The sequence below is a fragment of the Eubalaena glacialis genome, chromosome 1 (assembly GCF_028564815.1).
Source record: "Eubalaena glacialis isolate mEubGla1 chromosome 1, mEubGla1.1.hap2.+ XY, whole genome shotgun sequence".
Classification (NCBI taxonomy): Eukaryota; Metazoa; Chordata; class Mammalia; order Artiodactyla; family Balaenidae; genus Eubalaena; species Eubalaena glacialis.
The window spans coordinates 61,484,380-61,510,256 of NC_083716.1; the positions used below are offsets into that span (position 1 = coordinate 61,484,380).

A 25,877-nucleotide genomic window follows, 5' to 3' on the forward strand; every position below is an offset into this window, starting at 1 on the left:
TCTCCAGCTGGAAAGGAGGCTGATACCGCTACCAGGTCTTAATATACTTTGCAACTCTGTTCTCAGGCTCATTCATTTCTGATTACGTGCCTCTATTCACCGAGTGATCACCAGTCATTTCAGGAGAGAGAAAGATGAGTGGAAGCAGAGCAAGAAAGCTAATCAACCACCCTCAGTCACTCTGAGTTGGCTGTTGACTTCCAGGCCCAAGAAGACTGACCACTTTTCTCTCTACCATCTATGGTCTATACGCCAGCTCTTGTGCACCTGTATGTATGTTTATCCCTAATATAGGAAGTTGATGACAATGAGCTGAATTAGCAGCCCCTCCCCCTGTAATAACCCTGGGATCCTCACTCCTTCCTGCCTGCCCTTCTCTTCTTGGAGGCTGGTCCAAAGGGACACATAATATTAATCAGGGTCTGGGTGGCTCCAAATCCAACACCAAATCATATACAGTGAACTGAGAAACTACATTCATTACGACAGGATTAGCAGGAAAATGAGGGTAAAGTGAGGGGATAGGGGCACCTTCCAACAGCAGGACATGACAGAGTGGTAGGATACTTGAGCCCAGAAAGAAGGTGTCTCCTTATACCTCCCCCTCCCCCCAAAGAGACTGAGGTCAGCTTATATGACTTATAATATATGGAACTGTCCCAATTTCTCTGCTGTCCTGGGGTATTTTCTGGAAGCTGGCCTGGACCCTATGCTGTTTACCCACATGCTCTAGCTCAGTAGCTGCCGAATCTCCTTGTGCATATGACAGAGAAAGTCCACATAGGATGCTCCGCCGCTCAGGCTCTTGTCTTCCACCAGGAAGTGTTTGAACAGTGTCTCCAGCTTGTCCTCTTGTTTCACCACAATAAGCTACGGCCAGAACACAGGGTCATGAGGCAGGGCTAAAGGGAATTAAACATGCCCTGAAATCCCATTATCTAGTCACTTACTCCCCATCCCCCTTCCCAGTGAGGACTTGACAAGGTAAGAAATCCAGGTTCAGATCAGTGTTACCTTCATGTACCGCGATCTCTGTGCCCTCAAACTGTCAATGAGGCCTCGCACCTTCTTGGACAGCAGATTATCCAGAACTGGCAGAACACTCTGGAACACAAAATTCATTTATCCTTACGGTAAGGTATGCTGAATCCAGAAGTGAAGATGGCACAGCACAGATTTATGCATTATCTGAAATATGGAAGCCTGTGAAGAACGACAGCACCCTCCCTCTCTAAGTGTACCCTGCTATTTAAGGGAATGAGCACACTTTTCTTGGCTCCTAACTCGTATCACAGAGTCTACTTCCACACCCACATTCTCCTTGACTCCCTGCCCTCACCAAGCCACTGGTGATCTGACTGAAGGAGGAGACACCGAAGAGGCTCTGGACAACACCCTGCTGGACACTTGCTCCCACCCAGAGGAACAGGTTGAGCCCATTCTCCAGCAAATATATATCCCCGTTGCTTAGACGCTCTTCAGATGCTCGAACTGCTGGTGGTTCAGTGGTATTCTCAATGGGAGACTTTGTCTAGACAAAAGGAAGGGGGCAAAAGGTTACCAAGGACCATAAGACTCGTTTGCCCACCCGCACCCCCATCCTCCACCCCCATACACACGAAATTTCAGAAAGCTAAGCACCTGAGTAACTCTCAGTATGAAAATATTACAGCAGATAAGATAGGTAAAAAATTCATGAGTGTCAAACACAGATAATATTAATCCTTCCCTTCCTCCTCCTATGATATCCCTTTCTCACTACAACGTCTCACACTCCAGCCCTCAGTCGCACCAACGGTAGGAGCCGAGGATAGAAGAAGACATTGGTCTCAGCCACATCCATGGAGGTAACCAGCTGTCGGACATAGGCCCGGTCATCAGTCGTGACTTCAGCTCCAGGCTGCAGGACATCACTCTTCAATACACAGTTCAGGTAAACTGGGAGTAGCTTCATGCACTCAGGAAGGATCAACTAAGGGGATTATCAAAACAAAGTCAATGATCATGAGAAATCCCTCCCAATGCAAAAATGTATCCCAACAACTCCTCCACCAATATGCTTGCCCTACCTGTCCTGCAGAGGAGGGGCTGGCACAGTTCTTTCTGTAACAGGCCAGGATCTGGGCACACTGAGTGATGAGAGTGTCACGAACAGTCTTCACAGGGCTGTTCAGGACCCCCCGGTATGCTGGATGGGAAAGGGAGACAGCACAGCCACTGGTCAGCCACTCTATCACATGTGCCTTCCCACCGTCACACCCACTCAGGAATGCTGAATCGCTGACCATCCTGGACCTTTCTCTTAGCCCCAATCCCACCCTGTCCTGCCTCTGCCCTCACCAAACTTGGCCATGTAGTTGATGAGCGTGTCAGTATCACAGTTTCGATACAGATCAGCCAGCTGAGTGCAGCAGTTGAGGGCGAGGTTGTGGATGCGAAGCCGTCGCTGCCCTGCACAGCTGGTGTAGAGCAGGGCACACTAGGGGAAGGGAGAAAGGGGGAATTCACACCCCTCCCTCAGCAAAGCCCTAGGAAAACTGCCTCTTTGCTATATTATTAAACTAGAAGACAGACATGAGCCATCCCTTCTCCAGCCTCTTCTAGTCTTCTCTACCCACCCCTCACCCCCTTCCCTACAGCCTATTTATAGCCAGTGAAATGACCACAGACACTTCTTCCCCAACCCCTGCCTCCTGCCCCCTACCTGCAGGAGGGCTCCACTCTCTTCATTGAGCCGATCGTCATGCTTGAACTCCACAGTCACCGTCTTGTCCCCATCCAGCCCAGCCAGCTCCACATCTGTTGTGTTGCTCATGTAGAAAGCCCCAAAGAAATCTACAGCACGGATACCTGAGGCCACATGGACAGGGCTAAAGGTATGACAGGTGCCTCCCTCCAGACTGAGCCCCCCCACCTGCTCTTCTCCAACTAGGACTGACCAGTGCTTGTCCGGACCCGCATCACAGCATCAAAGCCAACGACCTTCTGTACATCCCGACGCAGGTCACTCAGGAACCGTTCCTGGTCGTTTTCCACCTGCATCCCCCCAGGCCCAGAGTCACATCACTGACTACATATAAACAATCTCCCTGCACCCCCTCCACTCTACAAGCCTGCAGAATTCGTAATGACAGTAACAGTGAGGATAATAATAATGATGATGATAATGATAGCTTTTAAGCACTTATTACATATTACATGCCAGGTATCACATTAAGTGCCTTACATATAATTACTTAATCCTGATGACAAATCCTAATTAATAACTATAAAAATCCCATCTTATAGATGAAGAAACAAAGGAGAGAATAATTAAGTAATTTATCCTAGGTCACATAGCTGGTAAGTGGTAGGGCCAGAATATCAACCTGGGACTGATTCCAAGCCCCATGCTCCTGACTGCCACACTCTCTTCTTTACACTGTGCAGTCTTCTCCTCCAACGCTATTCCTATTAATGAGTCAGCAGCTAAGGGGCCATTCCACATGCAGGCAGGCATTCCCAGTCCTGCTTCCACCTGCCACCCAGAGTCCCATGCCGTACCTGAAAGCAAGCGTATTTATAGACAGAGCCACCAGTGAGCTGGGGTACAACAGAGAGCGTGGCCACATCCACATACTGGTTAGGGAAGAGGAAGAGGTCTACGCAGCAGCCTTGGGCCACACACTCTTTGGCCAGGGTCTGATAGGCACCTGTCTGAGGCTGGAACAGAGTCTGGGGAAGAATAGAAAAAAATGTGCAAAGATCCCAGTTCCACCCTGTTTGAGAACTGTATATGTAATGTGGGATATTCAAGGACATGGAAGACTTCAGATCTACCTCTCAGTTTGCAATAGTAACAGAACAGTCTCTTAAAAAAAAAACCAAAAAAAACTCTACCAAGGGCTTTGGGATGGGGTAGAGGTGTGGGAGCAGTGGAGAAGGTTGGCAGTCACGGGTGTGACATGTGAAAGGGCAGAGGATCCAGTCCCAGTCCCCCTCAAGAAAGTTAAGAGTACTGCATTGTGAAGAGAGAGCATGTTCCTCTGTAATAGAAAGTCCTCCCCGCAGCTCCCAATCCCATACCTTCTCCTTGTCTGTGTTGATCAACTTCCTGTCGTCTCTGTTCTTCAGTTTCCCTGGGGCCTCTGCAATGGGCAGGGAGGTGTGGAACAGAAAGAGCTTCCCTGCACACTCAGCAGCCTAGAAAAGAAGACAGATCTACTTGTCCATTCTTTCCTTTATTCATCCATTATTCATTCGTCCCTTCCCTCGTCATTTACTCAGTGCCAACTATGCCAGACAAGCTGACTCACTGCACAGCCATCAATCACTGAAGAAACAGGGGTTGTATCCTAGGGGGTAAGATGGTCAGAAGACAGTGTTGCAGAGGTGGTTGCCAGGGACTCGAGCCTTACCTTCAGAGCCTCCATCCCAGCCTGGATAACTGGGGCAAATACTGTCTCTGTCTCCCTTGTGTCTGCAAACATTTCTGGAATCTGATCCAATAAGCTGAAGAGACAGGTGATAGGAGGCAATCAAAATTGCTATCCACATTTCAAATCCCTCAATTCCCTGAAGAGTCATCTGGCCCCCAGACTCTGAGAACTCCTGAGGCACAGCCTCTGTCCATCCGCTGAACCCTCTGCTCAACTCTCTGACTTTCTGTGGTTGTACCCACCCCACCCCTGCTTTACCCCCACAATCTAACTCCTACCTGGTGATGACTGCTTGAGACTCATTGACATTGACCAGGAAGCCATCCAGCAGTGGCACAAACATGTCACCCACGTCAGATACAACCATCATCTGTGGCTGGGCCAATGAGCTCTTCACATTGTAGAAGTGGAGCACCTTATTATAGGTGACAAAGCCAACGCGGACTGCTGACTCTTCTGCCCCGCCCTCCCTGTAGAAGGTGACATTGTTACCCACGGTTGCCACCTCCACCACCCAACTTCATGACATCAGGATCCATGATATGCTGAGTTAACCCAGCCACCCACCCCTAAGCCCCCTCCTCAGGCATCATTATCCAAAGGAAGCACCTCGGCCCCTAACTCTCACCTAGGCAGGAAGTCTAACAGTGACTTGAGCTCCTCACAGAGGAGCCTAACAAGACCACTCCTGATGGCATTGTAGGAGACGTCAATCATGAAGATGAAGGCAGGAGGGCTGGGGAACTTATTGTTCTGCAAAGGAAGGAAATGTTCGTGGCCAGGGGGAGAGGGGTATTAGTAAGCAGGTCAGTTGACTAGAGAGAAGTCAACACCAAAGGGGACAATGACGGGGTGAGGGAAATGACCACAGCAAGTCTCAGCTGTCTCATTGTCCACCCACTGCTGCTTCCCACACTACCTTCCCTCACCTTGCAGTAATCTACAGTGGCCAAGAATTCATAAGAACCCAGGGACAGCTCAGGACGGTCATAAGCATCCACACGTTTGCCGGTATGATCCAGATGTTGAAAATACTGGGGGGGAACTGTGGGGAGTAGGGCAGAGTGTTACTCAAAGGTCCACGCTCAATCTTAGTTGGGTCCTGGCTGAGCTCACTCTATTGCCCCACATCCCCACAGGCGCCTTACTTCCCCAACTCCTGAACCAACGGACCCTCATCTATCTAACTAGAAAGAGAACAATGAAGATGCAATCCAGATCCCCCCAACCCCAGCCTCTGTGAACATACCATCGTTGATACAGCTGCAAAAGCAGCACTGGAAGCGCCTCCCTCCCTCAACGAACTGCATGAAAGGGCACATGTATGCTTTGCAGCGATTGCAGCGCAAAGGGCCAGATTCCCCGTGGTCGACGACATACGGTGAAGCCTAAAGAGCAAAGGGGAGGGGCTCAGACATAGAGGGAAGCTACAGCAGGGAGCTATATGTGGCAGCAGATGAGGAGGAACAACCTGGAGGGAGAAGGGCATGGCTCAGATAGTTTGCCTGGGGAGGGAGCAGGGAGAAGGGCAATGAGGACAAATGTCAAATGTCCCTAAGGAATGTCCCTAAGAGTCTGAATTCTATAGTCCCCTCTCCTTACTCCTCATCTCTAGAATTTCACTTCTTCTGGAAAGAGAAGAGCAACTGTGGAACTGGCCCAAACAAGCCAGGGGCTGACATGGACGTATGAGGAGAAAACCAGAAATTACCCAGGATTCTCATTTCTGGCCCAATCTTCAATCCCCTTCACTCCTGCTCTAGGGATCTTGACTCCTTCCTCATTTCCCAACGAAGTATCTACGATATTTGTCCTCCCCAATCCCTGGATTTCTGTGAGCTTACTGATGCCCAGGCAGATGTCACCCTACAGATAAGAGACCAGCAGCCAAGAGTCCAACCAACCCCACTGAGACCCAGGAAAAGAGAAAGAGAAAAACACAGAACAAGACAGAGAAGCAGGATGTAAAGTGAGCCATGAGTATCCAGTTATAGAGAAATCCACCCCAAGTTCATTAAGCTAGGCATGAACATGAGGGTATCCTACCAAGGCCTGGCAGAGCAGCTGCCAAACTCTCTTTCAATGCTGATTCCAGGTATTGGAGTGACAGATCATGGCCCAAACCAGGTAAGAGAAGGACTACTGGATCTTAATCTACCTTTCTCCTTAATATGCTGTCCTAACATCTCGACCTACCTGGGATGACAGGACAGCATACAAGAAAAAACAGAATGATGTGCTTCTAATCATCTGGAGATGACCATGCTATGAGAGGCTCCTGCAACCAGCTGTCTTCTCCCCTACAAGTTGGCCTTGACTCTTTCCATAATGTGTTTCCCCTGTGGACTCTGCTCCCATCCAGCAATTTCTCGGGCTTTTACTCTCATCCCTACCACCCCCTTCAGGCATGGGCCCTGTGACAGAAAGCTATTGAAGATTTTCGCCCCTCCCGCCCCACCAAGACTTCTTCCATTGTGACTGCCAGAATCACATCTAGGAAGAAGTCCCACTCCCCACTCCCCCTCCCTTCCTCCCTTTCGTTATACTCTAGTCCCTTCCCTGACTCACCTCCTCTGGGGGCAGCCTTGCCAGCGGCTTGATGACAGCTGCCAGGGGCACCTGAGCCTGCTTAGCCATGTCAGATGTGCAAGGGACATTATAGGATGTGCATCGGATGTATCGGGGACTTGCATTCCCTGAAGAGGAGGTAGAAAAGCTGAGTCAGATCACAGAATCACTCCAGACACTGGCTCTCCATTGCCAATCCACCCCATCATCCCAACAAATGCTAGAGCTGACGGTGGCTTTTTCCCCCTAGAGACCAATGAGGGACTGATCTCTGATTAAAGACTGACAAAGCCCCATCCATAAGCTGATAACGCTGGAGAAAAAGTCCCCGCAGGGAGTAATTAATGCCCTTCTCACCTTGGTCTTTCACGAGGAAGTTGGTGGTGACTAAGGGTGGCACCTGGCCCCGTACTCCAGTAACAAATGGCTCTGAACCCCGGTTGTTCCTGTCATCCTCAATAACCTGAATCTGTAGGGAAGAGGTGAAATGAATGAAGTGACAGATGAAAAGGGAGTAGCGGGTCGCAGAGAGCCAGGAGAAAGAAACACTGGAGCTGCAGCACAGAAACTAATAATTTGCCAAGGAACACACCTCATGCACCAGGCCTGCTCTCCTTTAGGAGATCATATAAAATGCTGTAATACCAATCTTCCACTCCACAGTCAGCAGCAACATGCTGGACAGGCAACATTGAGAAAGGGCTTCTTTATGAATCGCCCTGATCCCCAATAAATGGTGATCACCCTGTTATAATACCTACTCCAGGAAAGCTCCAGCTCTTATCACAAGCCTTCAAACATGATCAGATTCCACTTCCCTCCCCCATCAAGCCTCCGCCTCCCCTTCTCTTCCCAAGACACATTCTGAATCAGAGCAGGAGAACAGACAACGGTAACCATGTAAAAATGAAATCTACCTGGAATGACTCTACACTCAATGAAAGTAGAAGGGACAGGGTGAGGAGAGGGTTACACAGCAGGAAATGATCAGGTAAGGTGAGGAAGCAGATGCTGCCTTATTTTCAGGTAAGCCTCAGTGTGTAAATATGGGAGAAGAGGATATTATAGCCCAATCCTCAATCCCCCACATTTTGACAGACCCAGCAAAGGAAAAAAAAAAGATTTTGCAAAGCTGGTGATCAGACCTTCATGCAGGCTGATAACCTTTGGTCAGTTACTTCAAGATGGGTTTGGTAAAACCCGAAAAAGTAAAGGGAGAATAAGACTCTGTATCCCATAGCAGAAAGAGTTGAAGCTTAGAAATATATCAGAGTCAAACAGACTCTCCAGATGAGAAAGTGGCCCACACTTTCCCAAACCAGCTGTCCCCTCCCTGTAAGAATTGACAGTTTCCCAAATTTGTACATTAGTAGCCACCTACCCACCTGTTTCTCTACAACAAGCAGTAGACAAATCAAACCCAAAAGGGAAGGATCTACTGTTCAGTTTTGTCCTGTTCCATCCTATGTCACATGCAGGCTCCTGGAGGAGCCAGCAGGACTAAAACCAAAGCTTAACACGCCATCTGACCCCGCCCTTCGATCCTGACCTTCTACCATCCCATACTTAAAGGCACTGCTAACAGCTTGCTACTTCTTCATTATATGGTGACTCGAGGCATGCACATCCTTCTAGCTTGTAAAAGCAAGGGTCTAGAAGGACTAAGGGAAGAGGATGCGGAGGGATGGACATGGTGGATGAGGTGAAGATGAGGTCACAGGCATGCATGGGTGACATTAACACAGGGATGACACACACACACCCACCCCCTGCACTTACTGGACTAGGAATGGCATCAGGGTCTATTCTGTGCCTGGTTTTCTGCTGAGGAGGCAGCTCATTGAGTTGCTTTTAGTGTTTTAATAATAAAGGCAGCAGGGGAATACAGGGAGGGAGACAAAAGAACAAGAAGCAGATGTTACTTCTCTCGGCCCTGATGAGTTAGACATGAACAGCTAGAGCCCAGCTCATACTGCTGAAATCAGGCCCCCCCTAGATCAGAAATTCCGAATTTTTCTGGGCCAGAAAAGAGCCTTTAATGGCTCAGGCTATGATGTAGAAAGACAAGGAAGGGGGCAAATAGGAGGCAAGAGGGGTTATATGGAGGGGCTAAATGGGAGAAATTTTAAGAAGGAAGAAGAGGGATGGTTCCCTCCAAAAGGCCAAGCCTCCCATGTAAGAACTATTCTTATGCTGAAAGAAGCCTCACATCCAACCAGACTCTCCTTCTCACTGAAGGAGGGAAAAGGAAAGAGGGAGTGCTTAATCCTCTAGAGTCCCCCTTTGCCAACTGGGTCCCTCACCATGATAGTTCCCCAAAGGAAGAGGGAAGAGAACAGAATGGAATATGACAATGGCTAAGCATGGTGAGGTAATTGACATAGCAAATGTTGCAGACAGAACTATAAAGTGGCCTCCACTTGGGAGTACAGTACCAGCCTCTATTCTGCATATGATGAGGAAGGCCTGAGTATTATGATGGCTCTGAGAGTGAGATTCACCCTCTTCCTGGGAGATGCAACTTCCCCACATTGCCCTTGAAATTGGAGATCACTATTCCCCATCCACACAGCAGCAGGCTAACAAACAAAAGTATTGGAGGCTTCCTCCTAAAACACTGTCCAAGTAGGGGCAGAGAGAATCCAGAGAGGCTTTCCTTTTCTTACCACCTAACACCAGAGAATTTCCACCAGCTCTACCCATTAAGAAGACTGCTATCCTACTAGATCTAAGAGGACAAGACCTGGACCCACCCACTACTCCACAGAAGAGCAGAGGTTACCGTGCTCTGTCCAGCAGTGACAGGATGCAACACTCAACCCAGAGCTCTACTGATGCTGCTGATCACTCCTGGTTTCCCTTCCTTTCCTGCCCAGCTATGAAGTAAAAGTGCCCCCAAAAGACTTCTGGGACTTCAAGTTCTAGTTAAAGAGTCAAAAATTACATCTAGGTTCTACACCTACAAGATGATGAACGAAAATGAAAATCAGAAAAGGCTAGGCAAACATCTCTTCTAGGTTGACTCACTTATCTGGCAGCCACAAGCTCCTTCCCCAGGACCACATAAGTATCTACTTACAGGGCTCGGGATGGCATCAGGGTCCAGGCGCTTAGGAGGCAATGGTTGAGGAGGCCCAGGCTGACTTCCAAAAGCGGCTGCTCCTGGGTAGGGACTTCCATAATTGGACTGAGGGCCCCGGGTTGGTCCATAGGAACCTGAGAGACAAGGACACAAGGTTGATGAACAAATTATTCCTTCTCTATCTCTTCTTAAGGCCTCACAGAAATTACTAGACTCCTATAAATGTAGAATTGAGAGGTACAGTAATGACCATTCAGAGAAAGCCCACACTATCTGAACTAAGAGAAAAAAAAAATCTTATAAACCCCAGATCCTAGTAATAATACCCTGAAGCTGTCTATCTAGTTCACCACTTAGCAAGCGATACTAAAAGCAAATAAAAACAACAACAAAAACACGTGAATTGCTAAAGCCTTTGGCTCCTGGGTAGACCTTGGGAAAAACTCACCATTTTGTTGCAGCTGATAGCCTGGCTGCTGGGAGGAGTGCATAGGTGGTGGTGGTGGTCCTGGGGGCCCAGTCATTTGGGTGCCAGGGGGCAGAACTTGAGGAGCAGGTGAGGACACATGGTTGGGCTGGCTCACTGGGGGTCCCCCAAAACTCTGTCCAGGCAAGAGAGGACCAGTCATCGAAGGCATCCGAGGACCCCCTGAAGCTGGGGGTGTGAAGCTGGAGGCCTGTAGTGGGACAGATCGCTGGGGAGGCTGGGCCCCAGGATGACCCTGGGCCTGGCCAAGGGGAGGAGCTTGGCCCTGAGGATAGGAGCCATACAGACCAGAGTTAGGGAAACTTCCTGAGGCTGAAGCCAGCGATGTTGGTGGGCCTGAGAAGTAGAAGAAGTAGAGTCAGAACCCCAGTCATTCTGCCTCCTTGTTCAGTAAATCACTTTCCTTTCCACATGAGGGGCAGGAATGACTTCTCCCATCTGCTGGGGCTCAGAAGCACAAGAAATAAAAGGGATTCAGGTATAGCCCCAGAGTCTGATGCTTCTAAAAAGAAGGGGACAGTATTCCTGTGGTCACAGCTACTCACCATAGCCTAGCCCTGAAGGTGGAGAGGCTGGGGCCACAGCACCACTGATCTGCATTCCGGCCAGCTGAGCAGTCACCTGTGCACTTGTTGGGGGAGGGCCATAGGGCTGAAGCACAGCTGGCTGGCTGACCACAGGGGCCAATATGGCTGACCCAAATGGCTGATACCCAGGGAGCCTGTGAAGAGAAGGAAGGCAGAGGTTTCTAGTGGGCCGAGAAACCCTTCAAAGTTGGCAGGAGCTCCACATCATATAGGAAACTATATTGTTTTACAGCATCTTACTCTCATCTGGGCTCTTATATGGCTTCACATTTTTATATATTTGTGAATAAATTACATTCCTCATGATCTACACTGTGATTATTCATGGCAAACCTTGTTTTCCATTAGGTTCACTCCAAAAACATGTGTCGAACACCCTCAGATCAGAGTATTATTCACTCTGCTAGTTAGATTATCACCTCCTCTGCCTTAATCCTTTGTTGACAAACCACCTCAGTTCTGTAATCTGAAGCACTGAAGGAGTCGAAAGGGCAGGTGCACAGAAGCATTAACACAACAGGAGCTTAATAAATGTGGGCTCAAACAAATGCAGTTTGATTGTTTAACTTTTAAACCAAAGTATCACTTAATCCTGGGAAAGATGTTAGAAATATCCATAAGATCAGAAGAGCAGGTCAGCTAAGTCTGGCATTCTATACTAAGCAGAAAGATGATGCTAACTCTACCAGAGTTAAGGACTAGACAAACAGGACATAAGCCAGGTGGCCTTCTAGCTGGGTCTATCTAGCAAAGCCTCGTTACTTGGATAGCTGTCTTGGATACTCCCATGGTATCAGATGGCATATTAAAATATAAATTCAAAATCATTCCAATATCATTGTATACCAACTAGCAATTGCAACAGTGTTTTACAGTAATGTTACTGCAGAAATCTATAACATAGATTATTATACATAACAAGCTCCTTCTGGGATTTCAAGAATGAATCAAATTCTTCACAACGGTAGCCTGTTACACTGAAATTCTGATTTATCCTTCCTGCTTATTTTGTCTCTACTAAATAACTAGAACTTTATTATGTTTGGTCAGCTTCTACTAGTTCTGCAGTTTCACACTTTTCATTTGTTCATTCAACTAGTATTTTCTGGGCAATATGCTAGTGAAACTTACCTCCCTAAGCTCTTTGTTGGGCTTTGCATTTTTTGTCTTCCATAGCAACAAACATACCGTTAGCCCCATGGCAGATGCTCATAAATCCTTGTCAGAATAATTATATTCCATGGTACTACTCTATTAACATGGATAATACGCTCCACTACCCAGTGGTATTCTATCACATACCATAGTAACAATAAACCAACACCTTATCTGTACACAGCTTTATAATTTACAAAGCATCTCTGAGTGCTTTATTTAATTTAATTCTCACAGCAAATTAATGAGGGAAACAGAGCAGACAGAAAACTAAGACACTAAGGGTATAAGTAGCAGACTATTCTAGAACTAGAACCCAGACCCAATTCTTAGTATCAATACTTTACTTTTTAATTGTGAAATACAACATAAGTAGAAAAAAATACATAAAACATATACGTACTGCTGAATAATACAAAAACCCATGTAACCAAAAAGCAAGTCAACAAATAGAATACACCAAAGGCCCTGTGTGCCTCTCCTCCATCACAGCCCTCTCCTTTCTCCCAAAGATAACTACTTTCCCAACTTCTTGATAATTGTTCCCTTGTCTTTAAAACAATATAATTCAGCTATGTCAGGTTTTTAAACTTTTGTAAACAGAATCACATTGTACATACTCTGAGCTTTGCTTCTTTTGTTCAACCATATGTTTATGAATTCATCTATGCTGTTGCATTTAGCATTCTCTTTCATCACTAAATGCTATTCCACTAAATAAATATGCCATGATTTACTGAAGCATTTTACTACAGATGGATATTGGGGGTTTTCCAATTTTGGATATTATCAATAATGTTGCTATGTTCAATCATATATTCAACTTGTTTATACATACATGAGTTTTTTCTAAGGCATACAGCTATGAGTGAAATTACTGGTTTATATGATATGCATATCTTTAATTTTAACAGATAATTCCAAGTTATTTTCCCATAGTAGTTGTACTAATTTGCATCTGACCACCAGTGGATGAGAGTTCCTGATACTCCATATGCTCAGCAATATTTAGTACTGTCAGACTTTTTAATTTTGCCAATCTGATGGATACATAGGAGTATCTTGTTGTGTGTTTTTTAAAATAAATTGATTAATTTATTTATTTATTCATTTTTGGCTGTGTTGGGTCTTCGTTGCTGCGCACGGGCTTTCTCTAGTTGCAGCAAGCGGGGACTACTCTTCGTTGTGGTGCGCGCGCTTCCCATTGCGGTGGCTTCTCTTGTTGCAGAGCACTGGCTCTAGGCGCAGGCTTCAGTAGTTGTGGCGCACAGGCTTAGTTGCTCCGCGGCATGTGGGATCTTCCTAGACCAGGGCTCAAACCCGTGTCCCCTGCATTGGCAGGTGGATTCTTAACCACTGTGCCACCAGGGAAGTCCCTTGTTGTGGTTTTTAATTTTTACTTTTTTCTTTACTCAAGAGGTTGAACAGCTTTTTAATATGTTCTTTGGCCATTAGTATCCCTTATTTCATAAAATACCTATTCTGGTTTTTGCCCATTATTTTTTTCAACTGAATTGACTTTTTCTTATTGATTAGTAGCAGTTCTTTACATACTCTGGATACTACTTTATGTTTATACCTACTTTATATGTAAATATCTTTTTCCATTCCGGAACTTGTCTGTCCAATGTACTTCCCGTTTAATGTCTCTCTCTTTGATCATTCCCATCAGCACAAAAACATACAAATATCTCAAAAAATAACCAACTATTAGTGGAAACAACCCAAATGTCCATCAACAGATAAAGAAAATGTAGTATTATATGTATACAATGAGATACTGTAATAAAAAGAATGAAGTACTGATACATGGTACAACATAAATGAACACTGAAAACATTATGCTAAGTGAAAGAAGTCTGTTACAAAATATCATATAGTATATGATTCCACTAATATGTAAGTCCAGGATAGGGAAATCTATAGAGACAGAAAGTAGATTAGTGGTTGCTTTACATTGGGGGAGTGAGGAATTTAAGGAAAACCTAAATAGGGATAGCTACTTAGATAAAGGATACGGTGTTTCTTCTTGAGGTGATGAAAATGTTCTAAAACTGACTATAGTTATGGTTGCACATCTCCGTGAATATACTTAAAACTATTAAATTGGTACACTTTAAATGGGTGAATTGCATGGTATGTGAATTATATCTCAATGAAGTTGTTTAAAAAATCCAATCAAATAAAATTGCCCTAAAACCTCACATCCCCCTCAAGCTTTTGCTCTTCTTTTAGCCAAACATTAGAAAAGAATTGGTCTATACTCTGTCTCTTTTTTCTTTTGGCCACGCCACACAGCTTGTGGAATCTTAGTTCCTGGACCTGGGATTGAACCCGTGTGCCCTGCAATGGAAGTGCGGAGTCCAACTACTGGACTGCCAGGGAATTCCCTATCTCTACTTCTTTAATTACTATTCCTCTCTCTCTTTAAAGATCTTTCTTTCTAGGTTCATTTTCCTTTTTTTCCTTAGTCTATCCCTTAGTAGTTTTCTCAACCAAGGCCTATACACGATAAGCTCTCAGTCTTTGTCCGCAAATGTCTTTACTCGCCCTCTCTCTTAGCTAGGTACGTAATTCGATGTTGACAGTTACAGTCCCTCAGTCAAGGTACTAGTCTACTATCTGCTCTCCTCTAATAGTCCCTGTTTCCTCTAATTGGTATTTTTTTCCTCTGAGAAACCCTAACGGCCTGGATTGAGGGAGAGTGGTTGTTTAGCATTTGCTTCTGGAAGGTACTCCAATGATACTGCTGCCCAAGATCAAAATTTTTTTAAAGTTTTAAGATATAGTTTCCATACCATTAAATTCACTCCTTTTAAGTGTGTACAATTCAACGGTTTTTAGTAAATTTACAGAGTTGTGCAACCATCACCAGAATCCAACTTTAGAACATTTTCACTGCCCCAAAAAGGTTCATTTGCAGTCCCAAGACCTTTTCTTTTTTCCCCCACTTATCCACAGGCAGCCTGGGAGAAACAGGACTCCTTATTATTTCCCTCTGCCAGTGTGCAGATTTTTTTTTTCTGGTCTACCTGTTCACTGAAGGTGTAGCCTAGGTCCAGACTTCATAAACAAGGTCTCAATTCTAAACCTCAGCTCAGAAATGCCCAAGGTACCGGCTTAAACTTAAGCCCGCAGGTTCTCAAGATGATAATTTCCACCCTCTCCACAGGCAGCCACAGTGTCAACTTACCACTCTGATTTTCAGTTCCCACTTGGTCTCTGGCACTTGAGGATTTCACTTTCTTTCTTTTAAGCTTGATTATGTATTTGAAAAAAAAGAATTGTTTCTATTTCCTCTCCCCTTTCTAGATGTTTGTGGCAGAAGGGTTTTAGGTTACATTAATCTACTTACCAGCTGAAATTCTTTCACCTGCCTTCGTATCTCCACTGAAACTACATCTGTCAATGATGTCGAACCTTGCCAAACCCAACAGTCAATTCTTCGTCTACATCTCACCCTTCAGCAGCAAATGACACAGCTGATTATTCTCTTTACTTCCTAAAATACTTGCTTCACCTAGTTTCAGGATGCTACTCTGTCATGGCTAACCTCCTACCTCACTACTGCTCTTTCTCAGTGTGTCTGTTTGTTTTATTTGGCTGTGCCAGGTCTTTAGTTGTGGCATGTGGGATCTTTAGTTGCAGCATGCGGGCTCTTAGTTCCCTGACCAGGGATTGAACCCAGGCTCCTGCGTTGGGAGCACGGAGTCTTAACTGCTGGACCACCAGGGAAGTCCCTCATTGGTTTTGATAGCTCCTCTTCTGACTGTCTTTTTTTTTTTTAATAAATTTATTTATTCATTTATTTATTTTTGGCTGCGTTGGGTCTTCGTTGCTGTACGCGGGCGAGCAGGGGCTACTCTTCGTGGCAGGCTTCTCATTGCGGTGGCTTCTCTTTGTTGCGGAGCACAGACTCTAGGCGCACGTGCTTCAGTAGTTGCGGCACCTGGGCTCAGTAGTTGTGGCTCGGGGGTTCTAGAGCGCAGGCTCAGTAGTTGTGGCACACGGGCTTAGATGCTCTGCAGCATGTGGGATCTTCTGGGACCAGGGCTCGAACCTGTGTCCCCTGCATTGGCAGGCAGATTCTTAACCACTGCACCACCAGGGAAGTCCCTCTGACTGCCTTTTATATGTTGGTAAGCTCCAAGGCTCAGTTCTTAACTCTACTATTTACTCTCAATGCTCACTTTCTAAGTGATTTCACTTAGTCCCATGGCTTTAAATAATGTCTCTATACTGAAGACTCCCAAATTTGTATCTCCAGTCTTGACATCATTCCTTAGCTGCAGATTCATATACAACTGCCTACTCAGCATCTCTACTTGGTAGCTAGTAGCTTTCTTAAACCTATAATGTACAAAATAAAACCCTTCATTTCACCCCCCAAATCTGCTCCTTCTCAAATATTCTTCATCCCAGTAAGTAGCACTATTTACCTAATTGCTTAAGTCAACAGGTTAAAAGACATCCAGAATTCCTCTTTCTCTCTTAACTCACATCTAATCCTACTGACTCTACCTTCAAAATATATCCCAAGTCTGACTGCTTCTCACCACCTCTACCACTACCATCCTAAACCAAGCCAATATCATCCCTTACCTGAACTACCGGCAATAACCTCCTCATAGGATTCCCTACTTCTACTCTTGAATTCAGCAAAGTGACCTCTTTTTTAAAATAAATATATTTGTTTTAATTATTAGAGAATGGGGAGAGCACAAGCAAAATTTTTAAAAAGTAATGTTTTTACTGATCACATTTGTGATAGTATTAGTATTGTTATACTGAGATTGTTGTGTATAATAAGGGATAAAATAAATGAGAAATTGTGGCATATTCCAATATTCAAATTCCATCATTCCCACAGTCTTGAGAATCAAGACTCCTGGCGTGGAAGAAGAGATACAGATATAATGAAGAGGTTAAGTAAAGGTTCTGTAGTCTTGAATTTGAACTGAAAGTACATATTTAAACTAATGAGGTACTGTAACTTTAATATATGTAGATATGTATTTCTTAGCTATGTCCACTGAAGAGGCCTAGGAAGTGACCAATCAGGCAGCAATGAACATTCCTAGTGCCCAGGTTATAGTCACAAAATAACATTTCTCACCAACAAAATAAAGGATTTCTTGGAAAAATGGCTAATTCCTGGTCTAGAATATAAATGTACAAGATAAGCCTAAAACATTTCATTAGACCTAAAGATTACTAGGGTCATGTCAAAAGGACTCAGGAGTCAACTTGAAGAGGCTCACATTGGTCAAAGACAGGACACTTTACACTCCAATAATGATGATAATTGCAGTGAATTGAAACCCATCAAATACGTTTAAAACTATAAATTCATAATGATATTAAAAATAAGAGTTGGTCAGGGGCTTCCCTGGTGGCGCAGTGGTTGAGAATCTGCCTGCCAATGCAGGGGACACGGGTTCGAGCCCTGGTCTGGGAAGATCCCACATGCCGCGGAGCAACTACGCCCGTGAGCCACAATCACTGAGCCTACGCTTCTGGAGCCTGTGCTCTGCAACAAGAGAGGCTGCGATAGTGAGAGGCCTGCGCACCACGATGAGGAGTGGCCCCCGCTTGCCGCAACTAGAGAAAGCCCTCGCACAGAAACGAAGACCCAACACAGCCAAAAGTAAAAATAAAAAAAAAATAAAAATAGAAAGTCCCTACAAGATTTAAAAAAAAAAAAATAAGAGTTGGTCACCTTGTAGATAACAGAGAACCAATTCATTTCCCTATAAACTAGGAAATAAAGGTAAAGAATCAAGCATTTATTCTACATGAATTGCACAACCAGTAACCAAATAACAGATGACAAGAACTGTCTAAAATGGTATTCAAACAAATAAATGAGGAAAACAAAAGAATTAGAGTATCACCATTTTGTAAACCCAGTGAATTAATATACATATGCATCAAGAACTGCTAACATCACAAAAAGAGAGATATCAAGATACTATGTGCCAGGCTTCCCTGGTGGCACGGTGGTTAAGAATCCGCCTGCCAATGCAGGGGACATGGGTTCGAGCCCTGGTCCGGGAAGATCCCACATGCCGCGGAGCAACTAAGCCTGTGCGCCAAAACTACTGAACCTGCGCTCTAGAGCCCGTGAGCCACAACTACTGAAGCCCGCACACCTTGAGCCCGTGCTCCACAACAAGCTAAGCCACCACAATGAGAAGCCCGCGCACTGCAACAAAGAGCAGCCCCTGCTCACCGCAACTAGAGAAGGCCCGTGCGCAGCAATGAAGACCCAATGCAGCCAAAAATAAATAAATAAACTAAATAAATAAATTTATAAAAAAAAAAAGATATTATGTGCCTTCAAAGTCTTGCTCCACACTATCCACACGGATCAAATCTGGATCCAGTCTCTGGATTCAGCTGCCAATTTGCAGGAAATACAAAGGAAAAAGGAAAATACTGAACTGCAACATGAATATGCAACCCAGATAATCCAGGCTGTGGGAAACTCTTCAGGTGAATTAGCTTGGAGTCCTCAACAGATAAATAGTAAGAAAAAGAAAGAGATAAAAAGGGAACCTATAGACTTAAAAGACACATCAAGTTGTTTTTTCTTAATAGGTAAAACTAAACTGTGGTGTCTAGGGATGTACCTTTGGATGTAAACTATTTTAAAAAACACAAGAAAGTGGCTACTATAAAAGTTAGGATAGGGAATTCCCTGGTGGTCCAGTGGTTAGGGCTCCGTGCTTCCACTGCAGGGGGCATGGGTTCGAATCCTGGCTGGGGAACTAGGATCCTGCATGGCCAAAAAAAAAAAAAGTTAGGATAATGGTTACTTATGGGGGGAAGGAGAGAGCGATGATTGAATTGGAGCACATGGAAGGGGTTTTAGGGGTGTGTGGCAGAGTTCTATTTCTTGATCTGGGTTGTAATCACTTTATGAAAATTTACTAAGCCATACCTTTGTTTTGTATGGTTTTTGTGTATGTGTTTTACATTACAATGAAAAGATCCATCACATAAATGAACAAACAAATAAATGGGGAACATGTTACTCTCCAGCTTAAAACTCTCCAGTGGCTTCCCACTGCAACTAAAATCAAATTTAAACTTCTAACTATGGCTTAGAAAGCACTACATGATATGGCTCCTGCCTATGTACCTACTTTATCTCCTCCACTCTCCACTCTGCTCTAGACACACTGGCATTCTTGCTCTTCTTCACATCAACCAAATTAATTTCTCTACCAGGGCCCTTGCACCATTGTTCCGTCTATCTAAGACACTCATCCCCCAGATCTCTGGGTACCTCCCTTCATCATTTCACTGTGGTTTCAAACATCACTTCAGAGAGGCTTTCCTTGACCAATGTATTTAAAACAGCTCCCTACCTCCTCACCACTCATTCTCAATATCCTTATTCTGTTTTATTTCTTATTTACATTTGACTACTTGTTATCTTCTGTGTACTCCATGAGACTATAAGCTCACGAGGGCAGAGACTTGATCTGTTTGATAATGCTTTATCTCCAACCTCTAGAACAACATCTGACACATAGTAGTACAAAATAAATATTTTTAAGTGGATGAATGAATTAATGAATTCTCTATACTGCTTCTCAGAGTTTTCCAACACAGAGGGTTAGGGAGAGTTTCCTAGGCTCTTTCTCCGGGCTTACATGGAATATTAAAAATGTATATTCTGGACACCTAATAAAAATGTCAGTAAGTGACTCTTGCACTACCACATACCCTACACGTAGTTATACTTTATTCTTTGTTTACCAAAAAACAAACAGCATTCCAACAGAGATGACTGCCCTCCTTTAATGGATTTCCATGCAAAGACAAGGGTTTATTGAGTCATGCACCACCAAAGTTTTCGTCATTTATGTAGTTTTCCTTTGAGTATCTTTCCTTTCATAACTGGTCACACCCAAACTTAACCAATAAGTCCTACTAAGTGCCTGATCTAAAGGAAAAGGTGAAGTCAGAAGAGACATAAATAATCCTGAGGTTCTTTTTTCCTGTTTTTCCCGTAGGGTAAGCTCAGAAGGAACATAACAATGATTAAAGATATATCTAGTCAAGGAAAAAACCCAAGTTCACAAAAATAGAAAGAATATGAAAAAAACCCAGGTACTTAGATGGGTCAATAATCCACAGAGTGGACATTAGCAGCACCTGTAACCTGCAAAAATGAGAACAAAATACAAAAAGATGAAGGGAAGAGGAAAAGGGATGTAAGAGAAAAGCAAAGAAAAAAAAAAAGAAAAGAAAAGTAAATAGGCCCTCACACATTCCTAATTCTTCCAGTCTCATCAGACCAATTTTAGGTTGAGCCAAATACGTACCTCTGAATGGACTTGAGGACACGCGAGGGGGAAGGGTAAGCTGGGACGAAGTGAGAGAGTGGCATGGACTTATATATACTACCAAATGTAAAACAGATAGCTAGTGGGAAGCAGCCACATAGCACAGGGAGATCAGCTCGGTGCTTTGTGACCACCTAGAGGGATGGGATAGGGAGGGTGGGAGGGAGACGCAAGAGGGAGGAGATATGGGGATATATGTATATGTATAGCTGATTCACTTTGTTATAAAGCAGAAACTAACACACCACTGTAAAGCAATTATACTCCAATAAAGATGTTTTAAAAAAAAAAAACAAATACGTACCTCTGCATCTGAACGGTGGAGCTTGGCCCATTCTGTACATCTCCTTGTCCAAACTGGCCATATGCAGTCTGGCCACAAGGGCCCTGTGCTGTTGAGGCTGGAGGTGCCCCTGAAGAAGGTGGGGCTCTTGAAACACCTGAGGGTAAAGAAGAGAAACTAAGCAATTGGGAAATAACTTTCTCCTCCACTCTGAGCAAGGAATGCAAAGCAAGGATCAATAAGCTCAGACCTTTACTGCAATATCACAAGCATAATACCATAGCTTGGCAATGAAAAGGACACCATCAACATGCAACTCCAGCTACAGGAGATTCTGAACATGGATGCCCAGCCAGAGAGCCTCTACTCTCCTAGACAGGTATACTACAGGTGAAGCTGTAGCCAGAGCCACAAAAATGTAGGGCCTTCCTATGATCACCATACACTCTCACTCAATCCAGGACAGTCTAACGTTCTTACCCTAGACAAAACGTCAACTCTTTTAAGGAAAAGATCCGGGGCTTCCCTGGTGGCACAGTGGTTAAGAATCCGCCTGCCAATGCAGGGGACACGGGTTCAAGCCCTGATCCAGGATGATCCCACATGCCGTGCAGCAACTAAGCCCGTGAGCCACAGCTACTGAGCCTGCACTCTAGAGCCCTCGAGCCACAACTACTGAAGCCCGTGCTCTGCAACAAAAGAAGCCACCGCAATGAGAAGCCCGTGCACTGCAATGAAGAGTAGCCCCCGCTCACCGCAACTAGAGAAAGCCCGAGTGCAACAACAAAGACCCAACACAGCCAAAATTAAATAAATAAATTTTTTTTTAAAAAGGAAAGGATCCCACTCCAGAACTCAGAAACTTAGAGCATACGTGAGAAAGGTGGCACAGAAGGTGACCAAGTAACATTCTAAACTAGGTTGTAAAGAAAGGCACCTCTTAGGAAGACTATTCGGGACATCCCTGGTGGTCCAGTGGGTAAGACTCTGCGCTCCCAATGCAGGGGGCCCGGGTTTGATCCCTGTTCGGGGAACTAGATCCCACATGCATGCCGCAACTAAGAGTCCGCATGCCACAACTAAACATGCCACAATGAAGATCCTGCATGCCGCAACTGAGACACGGCGCAGCCAAAATAAATAAATAAATATTAGGGAGACTATTCTGCCAACCTCTTCTTCATATATTCTACTCATCCTACCCATCTTCTTTTCAGCCATTTCTAAGTGTTGGCACTCCCAATAGCACATGGCTCAGGAAAGTATTCCCACGGGTTGGAGAATTTGTTTCTGCACAATTGTTCAGTCAGGACAGGTCACCTGCCCTCCAATTACTGCTGTCACTATGTCTTCATAAAAGCTGTACTCCATCCTTTCTGCTCATCAGAGCTGCCATCAAAGCTACTTCTACTACCCCCAACCATCCTTCCTGCATGAGATGCAGGAAGAAAGCAATTAGTTACTTGGCATATCACTTTGGACATATTGCTGACCCCTGTTCAAACTATTGTTTTTTTGTTTTTCTTTTGCTCTGCCCTCAGTAGAGATTAGACACTATAGAACCTGCCTACAGGAATATGATTAATCTGAACCTGCTCACTAGCCATCATAGAACCAGATATGTTTTCCTCTCAATAACAGAGCTTCCTCTTGGGGCAATGCCAAACTCCACCTTGATAAGCCAGGACTTGACAGATCAGAGGTGGACTCTGTCCAGCCAAAGTCCCAACCCAGAGTAAGGCTCTCCAAAGCCCTGAGACCTAATCTCACCACTTCGCAATTCTTTTTTCCAAAGTCATAATTAAAATGGTCATAACTTCAATCATTTCCCAAATCTTACCTATGCCTCCTTGGTGCCTTCTTTTTCCCATATCCCTTTATGGAATTTACTGTCTTAAAAAGCATAAAGCATTTGGTATACCTAAGTCCTTAGCTAGCCTAACCAAAGATCAAATGTCAACCATTTTCTAAAAAACCCCTATGAATAATGTAATCCGTAGATTACCAGCTGCTCTTCATGAAAAAGTAACGTAAAAGCCAAACACTGATCCTAAGGCAGCACCAGATTGGTTTCCTCTTATTTCCCTGATATTAGACAACATCTAAGAAGCCAAAGAAACTCAAACAAAGGAAAAGGAATGATATCAGCAGAAAGATATGAGAGGCACTAAAAATCAGGCACACAAACATCACACTTTTCATCCAAGAACTAGTTCCCCAAGTCCCAGAGTCATTTATAGATAGAACTATGAGTCCAATGAGAGGCACTATCAATATACATGAGAAACAAGTGATTTCAGAGGGACTTTAGGTCAACAGAAATAATTAATCCTGGTCACAGGCTCTGGACGAGCTGTGACCACAACCCTTCCATCCAGCTGTGAACAATGCAGCCAGGTGAGGCTGCACAGGGTGACACCCACAGGAAGTGAACTGCCATTGAACCTGGAAGATGTGCTCCCACTAGATGTCTTAAGGCAGAGACACAGTCACCTTTTAAAAAAACAGGGAAAGGTGGGAATTCCCTGGCAGTCCAGTGGTTAGGACTCGGCACTTTCACTGCTGTGGGCCTGGGTTCGATCCCTGGTCAGGGAGTTAAGATCCTGCAAGCTACGTGATGCAGCCAAAAGGGAGAAAAACAAAAAACAAAAAACAAAAAAAGGGAAGGGCAGACTGCCCACAGGACTCTCAGTGACCAAGAGCCAGATTCATGTTCCTCAATCCCAGTCACCACAACCCTTTAGGCAGCTTAGGTAGGGCAATACAAGCCAACCTGAAGACTACTAATTCCCCTCCTTAGCTCAAAGGAAGCTTGGAAACATACCTGGGGGAGGGGTTTGCTGATAGCCTGGTACTGGGCCATTGTAGGCTCCATAGGAAGTGGGGGCAGTTGTGGACCCTGGTTGCCCACCATAGCTGGATTGATGATGCCCTAGGTAGGCAGGCTGGGGCTGCCCAAACGGCGGCACAGGTGGAGCTGACTGGTTAAGGTTCATTATGAGAGCATCCCCGACTTGGTCTCACCTATTAAATGAGAGAGAAGAGAGAAATTAGTCAAAATCAGTTTTCTAAAGAGAGAGCACTATTCACAGTAGGAGGTAGAAATAGAAAAGGACTGACCTTATCAGGCAGTGATCAGCCTAATCATTCTCACACTACTACAGGATCTTTGTAATTTTCTTCCCCAGACAGCAGACAGACTGCCTCCTCAAAGTAAGGATTTTGTTACTCTGAACCCTATGCCTTGTCACTGCCAAGAGGGTATAAATTTCAACCTCAGATAGGCCCACTGGAATGGAGCAGCAGCCTCCATTCCCCAGTGGTATGATTTCTAGTGTCTAGTCATACAAGAAGTCCTGCCACTGATGAACTATTGTGATATTACAGGTAAATGAAACAATGCTCCCACTTTCCATTCATTCACTCTAGCATCCATTCATTCCACAAAACTGAATACCCTCTAGTGTGCTAGTCACTTTTAATCACTCAGACTACATGTCTAAAACAGATTGGCTAAATTCCCTCCCCCTCAAAAGACAAATTTTAGAGTAACCGGTTAGAAAAATGACATTCTTTGGCTAAACCGCAGTAAATCAAGTGCTACTCCATCCCCAGTCTTCCCACCAAAAGAGTGTATGGACCTTAGAACTGAAGCATTAAAATCACTAAATGTAAAGGACAGCTGAAAACTCCAGCAAGGTATCAGATTAGAACTGAGTGCAGGCCTGGCACAAAAACTTCTCACAATAACCTAGGGAAACAGTTCAAAGATCAGTGGCAAAGTTAGATTTCATGGGAAAAGATCATTCACCTTATCCTTCAAGCAGAGGGGACTATAAGTATTCCAAATCCCAATGCACTTCTCCAACTCTCCTGTTTCTGCTCTTATATGCTTGTAATGAATCTAGGCCACCACCAAAATTATTACAATCTTGCCCAGCAACAAAGGAATAAATTGGAGAGCCTTTCCAAGGTCCTTCCAAGAACAGGACTATCTGATCACATCTACTCTTCATAGCCTGATCATTCCAACTATCCTATAGACAGAAGGGACCCAGGAAGCATAAGAGCTCACAGCTACTGCAATGGAACAGTGGGTCTCTCCCCTTTGCTAGGTAGGGCCATCTTGACTACAGAAAAGCTGAGCTGCTCTTGGACTAGAACTCTTTAAATTCAAAGCCATCTCAGGAGCTGTTCTTCCAAATCCTAAACCTCGCACAGGTCACTACATTAAGCTTGACAGATGTCCTCCTCCTCTTATTTTCCTAAAGTCAGTGTGGGGGTGGGGATGGTAGGAAAGGAGCTTCTTCTCGAGGAAATAATCCCCTCAAACACACCCAAGAGTTTGGAGTCAGGCTCAAGTTTCAACTCCACTCTGGGTGGACAGTCGAGGGTGACAACCCAGGAGGCGGGGCAAGCTTCCTAGAACTCTGAAAGTAGTCGAGCTGTGGAGGCTGGGAGCGCCGGGGATCAAGACCGAGAAGCCAAGCCAGCTTCTCGGGCCGCGATGAGAGAGACTTCCACTAAGTAGGAGATCGAGCGTCTTGCGCCCTTCAACAGGCTCAGGGCAGGAAGCGGGAGCCGGAATCTGGGCCGGGAGGAGAGAAGGGAGGGTCTAGGACTGATTCTGGATTGTGGATGCATGAGGTGAGGGTCTCTCCCCGGGCCCCGCCCCCGGGCCCCTCCCTTCCTTCTCAGACAGGACCCCGATCTGGCCAGTGATACCCCGGCCTCTCCTCTGCTTTCCTACCCACCAACCTCCCGAAGCCACTCCTCACCCGGCTCCAGATCCAGGTTCGACTTCGTTCCTAACGTCAAGGCTCCCAGGCTCCACTTCCGGTTCCGAGGGGGGCCGGCGCGTCGCCCCCGGAAGTTCCACCCCCACGCTCCAAGGCCACTCCTTCTGCCACGTCTGCAGTAAGCAGGCGCCGAGGAACCCG

General features: G+C 45.1%; 1 protein-coding gene across 3 annotated transcripts; it reads right to left on the reverse strand.

Annotated features, from left to right (window-relative positions):
- Window positions 1-640: 640 nt before the first annotated feature.
- Window positions 641-25,774, reverse strand: SEC24C (SEC24 homolog C, COPII coat complex component). 3 transcript variants are annotated; one of them, XM_061180586.1, is made up of 24 exons: window positions 25,716-25,774; window positions 23,762-23,961; window positions 20,959-21,094; window positions 11,101-11,276; window positions 10,517-10,891; window positions 10,066-10,202; window positions 8,766-8,834; window positions 7,344-7,455; window positions 6,987-7,114; window positions 5,668-5,806; window positions 5,348-5,463; window positions 5,047-5,171; window positions 4,697-4,888; window positions 4,398-4,491; window positions 4,066-4,182; window positions 3,544-3,714; window positions 2,940-3,036; window positions 2,705-2,850; window positions 2,341-2,479; window positions 2,070-2,188; window positions 1,793-1,972; window positions 1,340-1,531; window positions 1,015-1,104; window positions 641-870 (listed from the first exon to the last, which is right to left on the reverse strand). In XM_061180586.1, exons 2-24 carry the CDS (start codon window positions 23,931-23,933, stop codon window positions 730-732), a joined length of 3,363 nt encoding a protein of 1,120 aa, XP_061036569.1. In that variant the 5' UTR covers window positions 23,934-23,961; window positions 25,716-25,774; the 3' UTR covers window positions 641-729. The 3 variants fall into 3 exon arrangements, with proteins under 3 accessions (XP_061036569.1, XP_061036579.1, XP_061036589.1); XM_061180596.1 differs by lacking the exon at window positions 25,716-25,774 and adding an exon at window positions 25,275-25,350; XM_061180606.1 differs by lacking the exon at window positions 8,766-8,834.
- Between the last annotated feature and the right edge of the window lie 103 nt (window positions 25,775-25,877).

What these genes read in the sequence shown, in the direction of transcription:
- SEC24C (XM_061180586.1), bottom strand. Translation starts at nt 23,933, where the DNA reads ATGAACCTTAACCAGTCAGCTCCACCTGTGCCGCCGTTTGGGCAGCCC. An exon ending in CTGATGCCATCCCGAGCCCT is followed by an intron (nt 8,835 to 10,065) that starts GTAAGTAGATAC and finishes AAACACTAAAAG; the next exon opens with CAACTCAATGAGCTGCCTCC. An exon ending in CTTCCTCGTGAAAGACCAAG is followed by an intron (nt 7,115 to 7,343) that starts GTGAGAAGGGCA and finishes CCTCCTCTTCAG; the next exon opens with GGAATGCAAGTCCCCGATAC.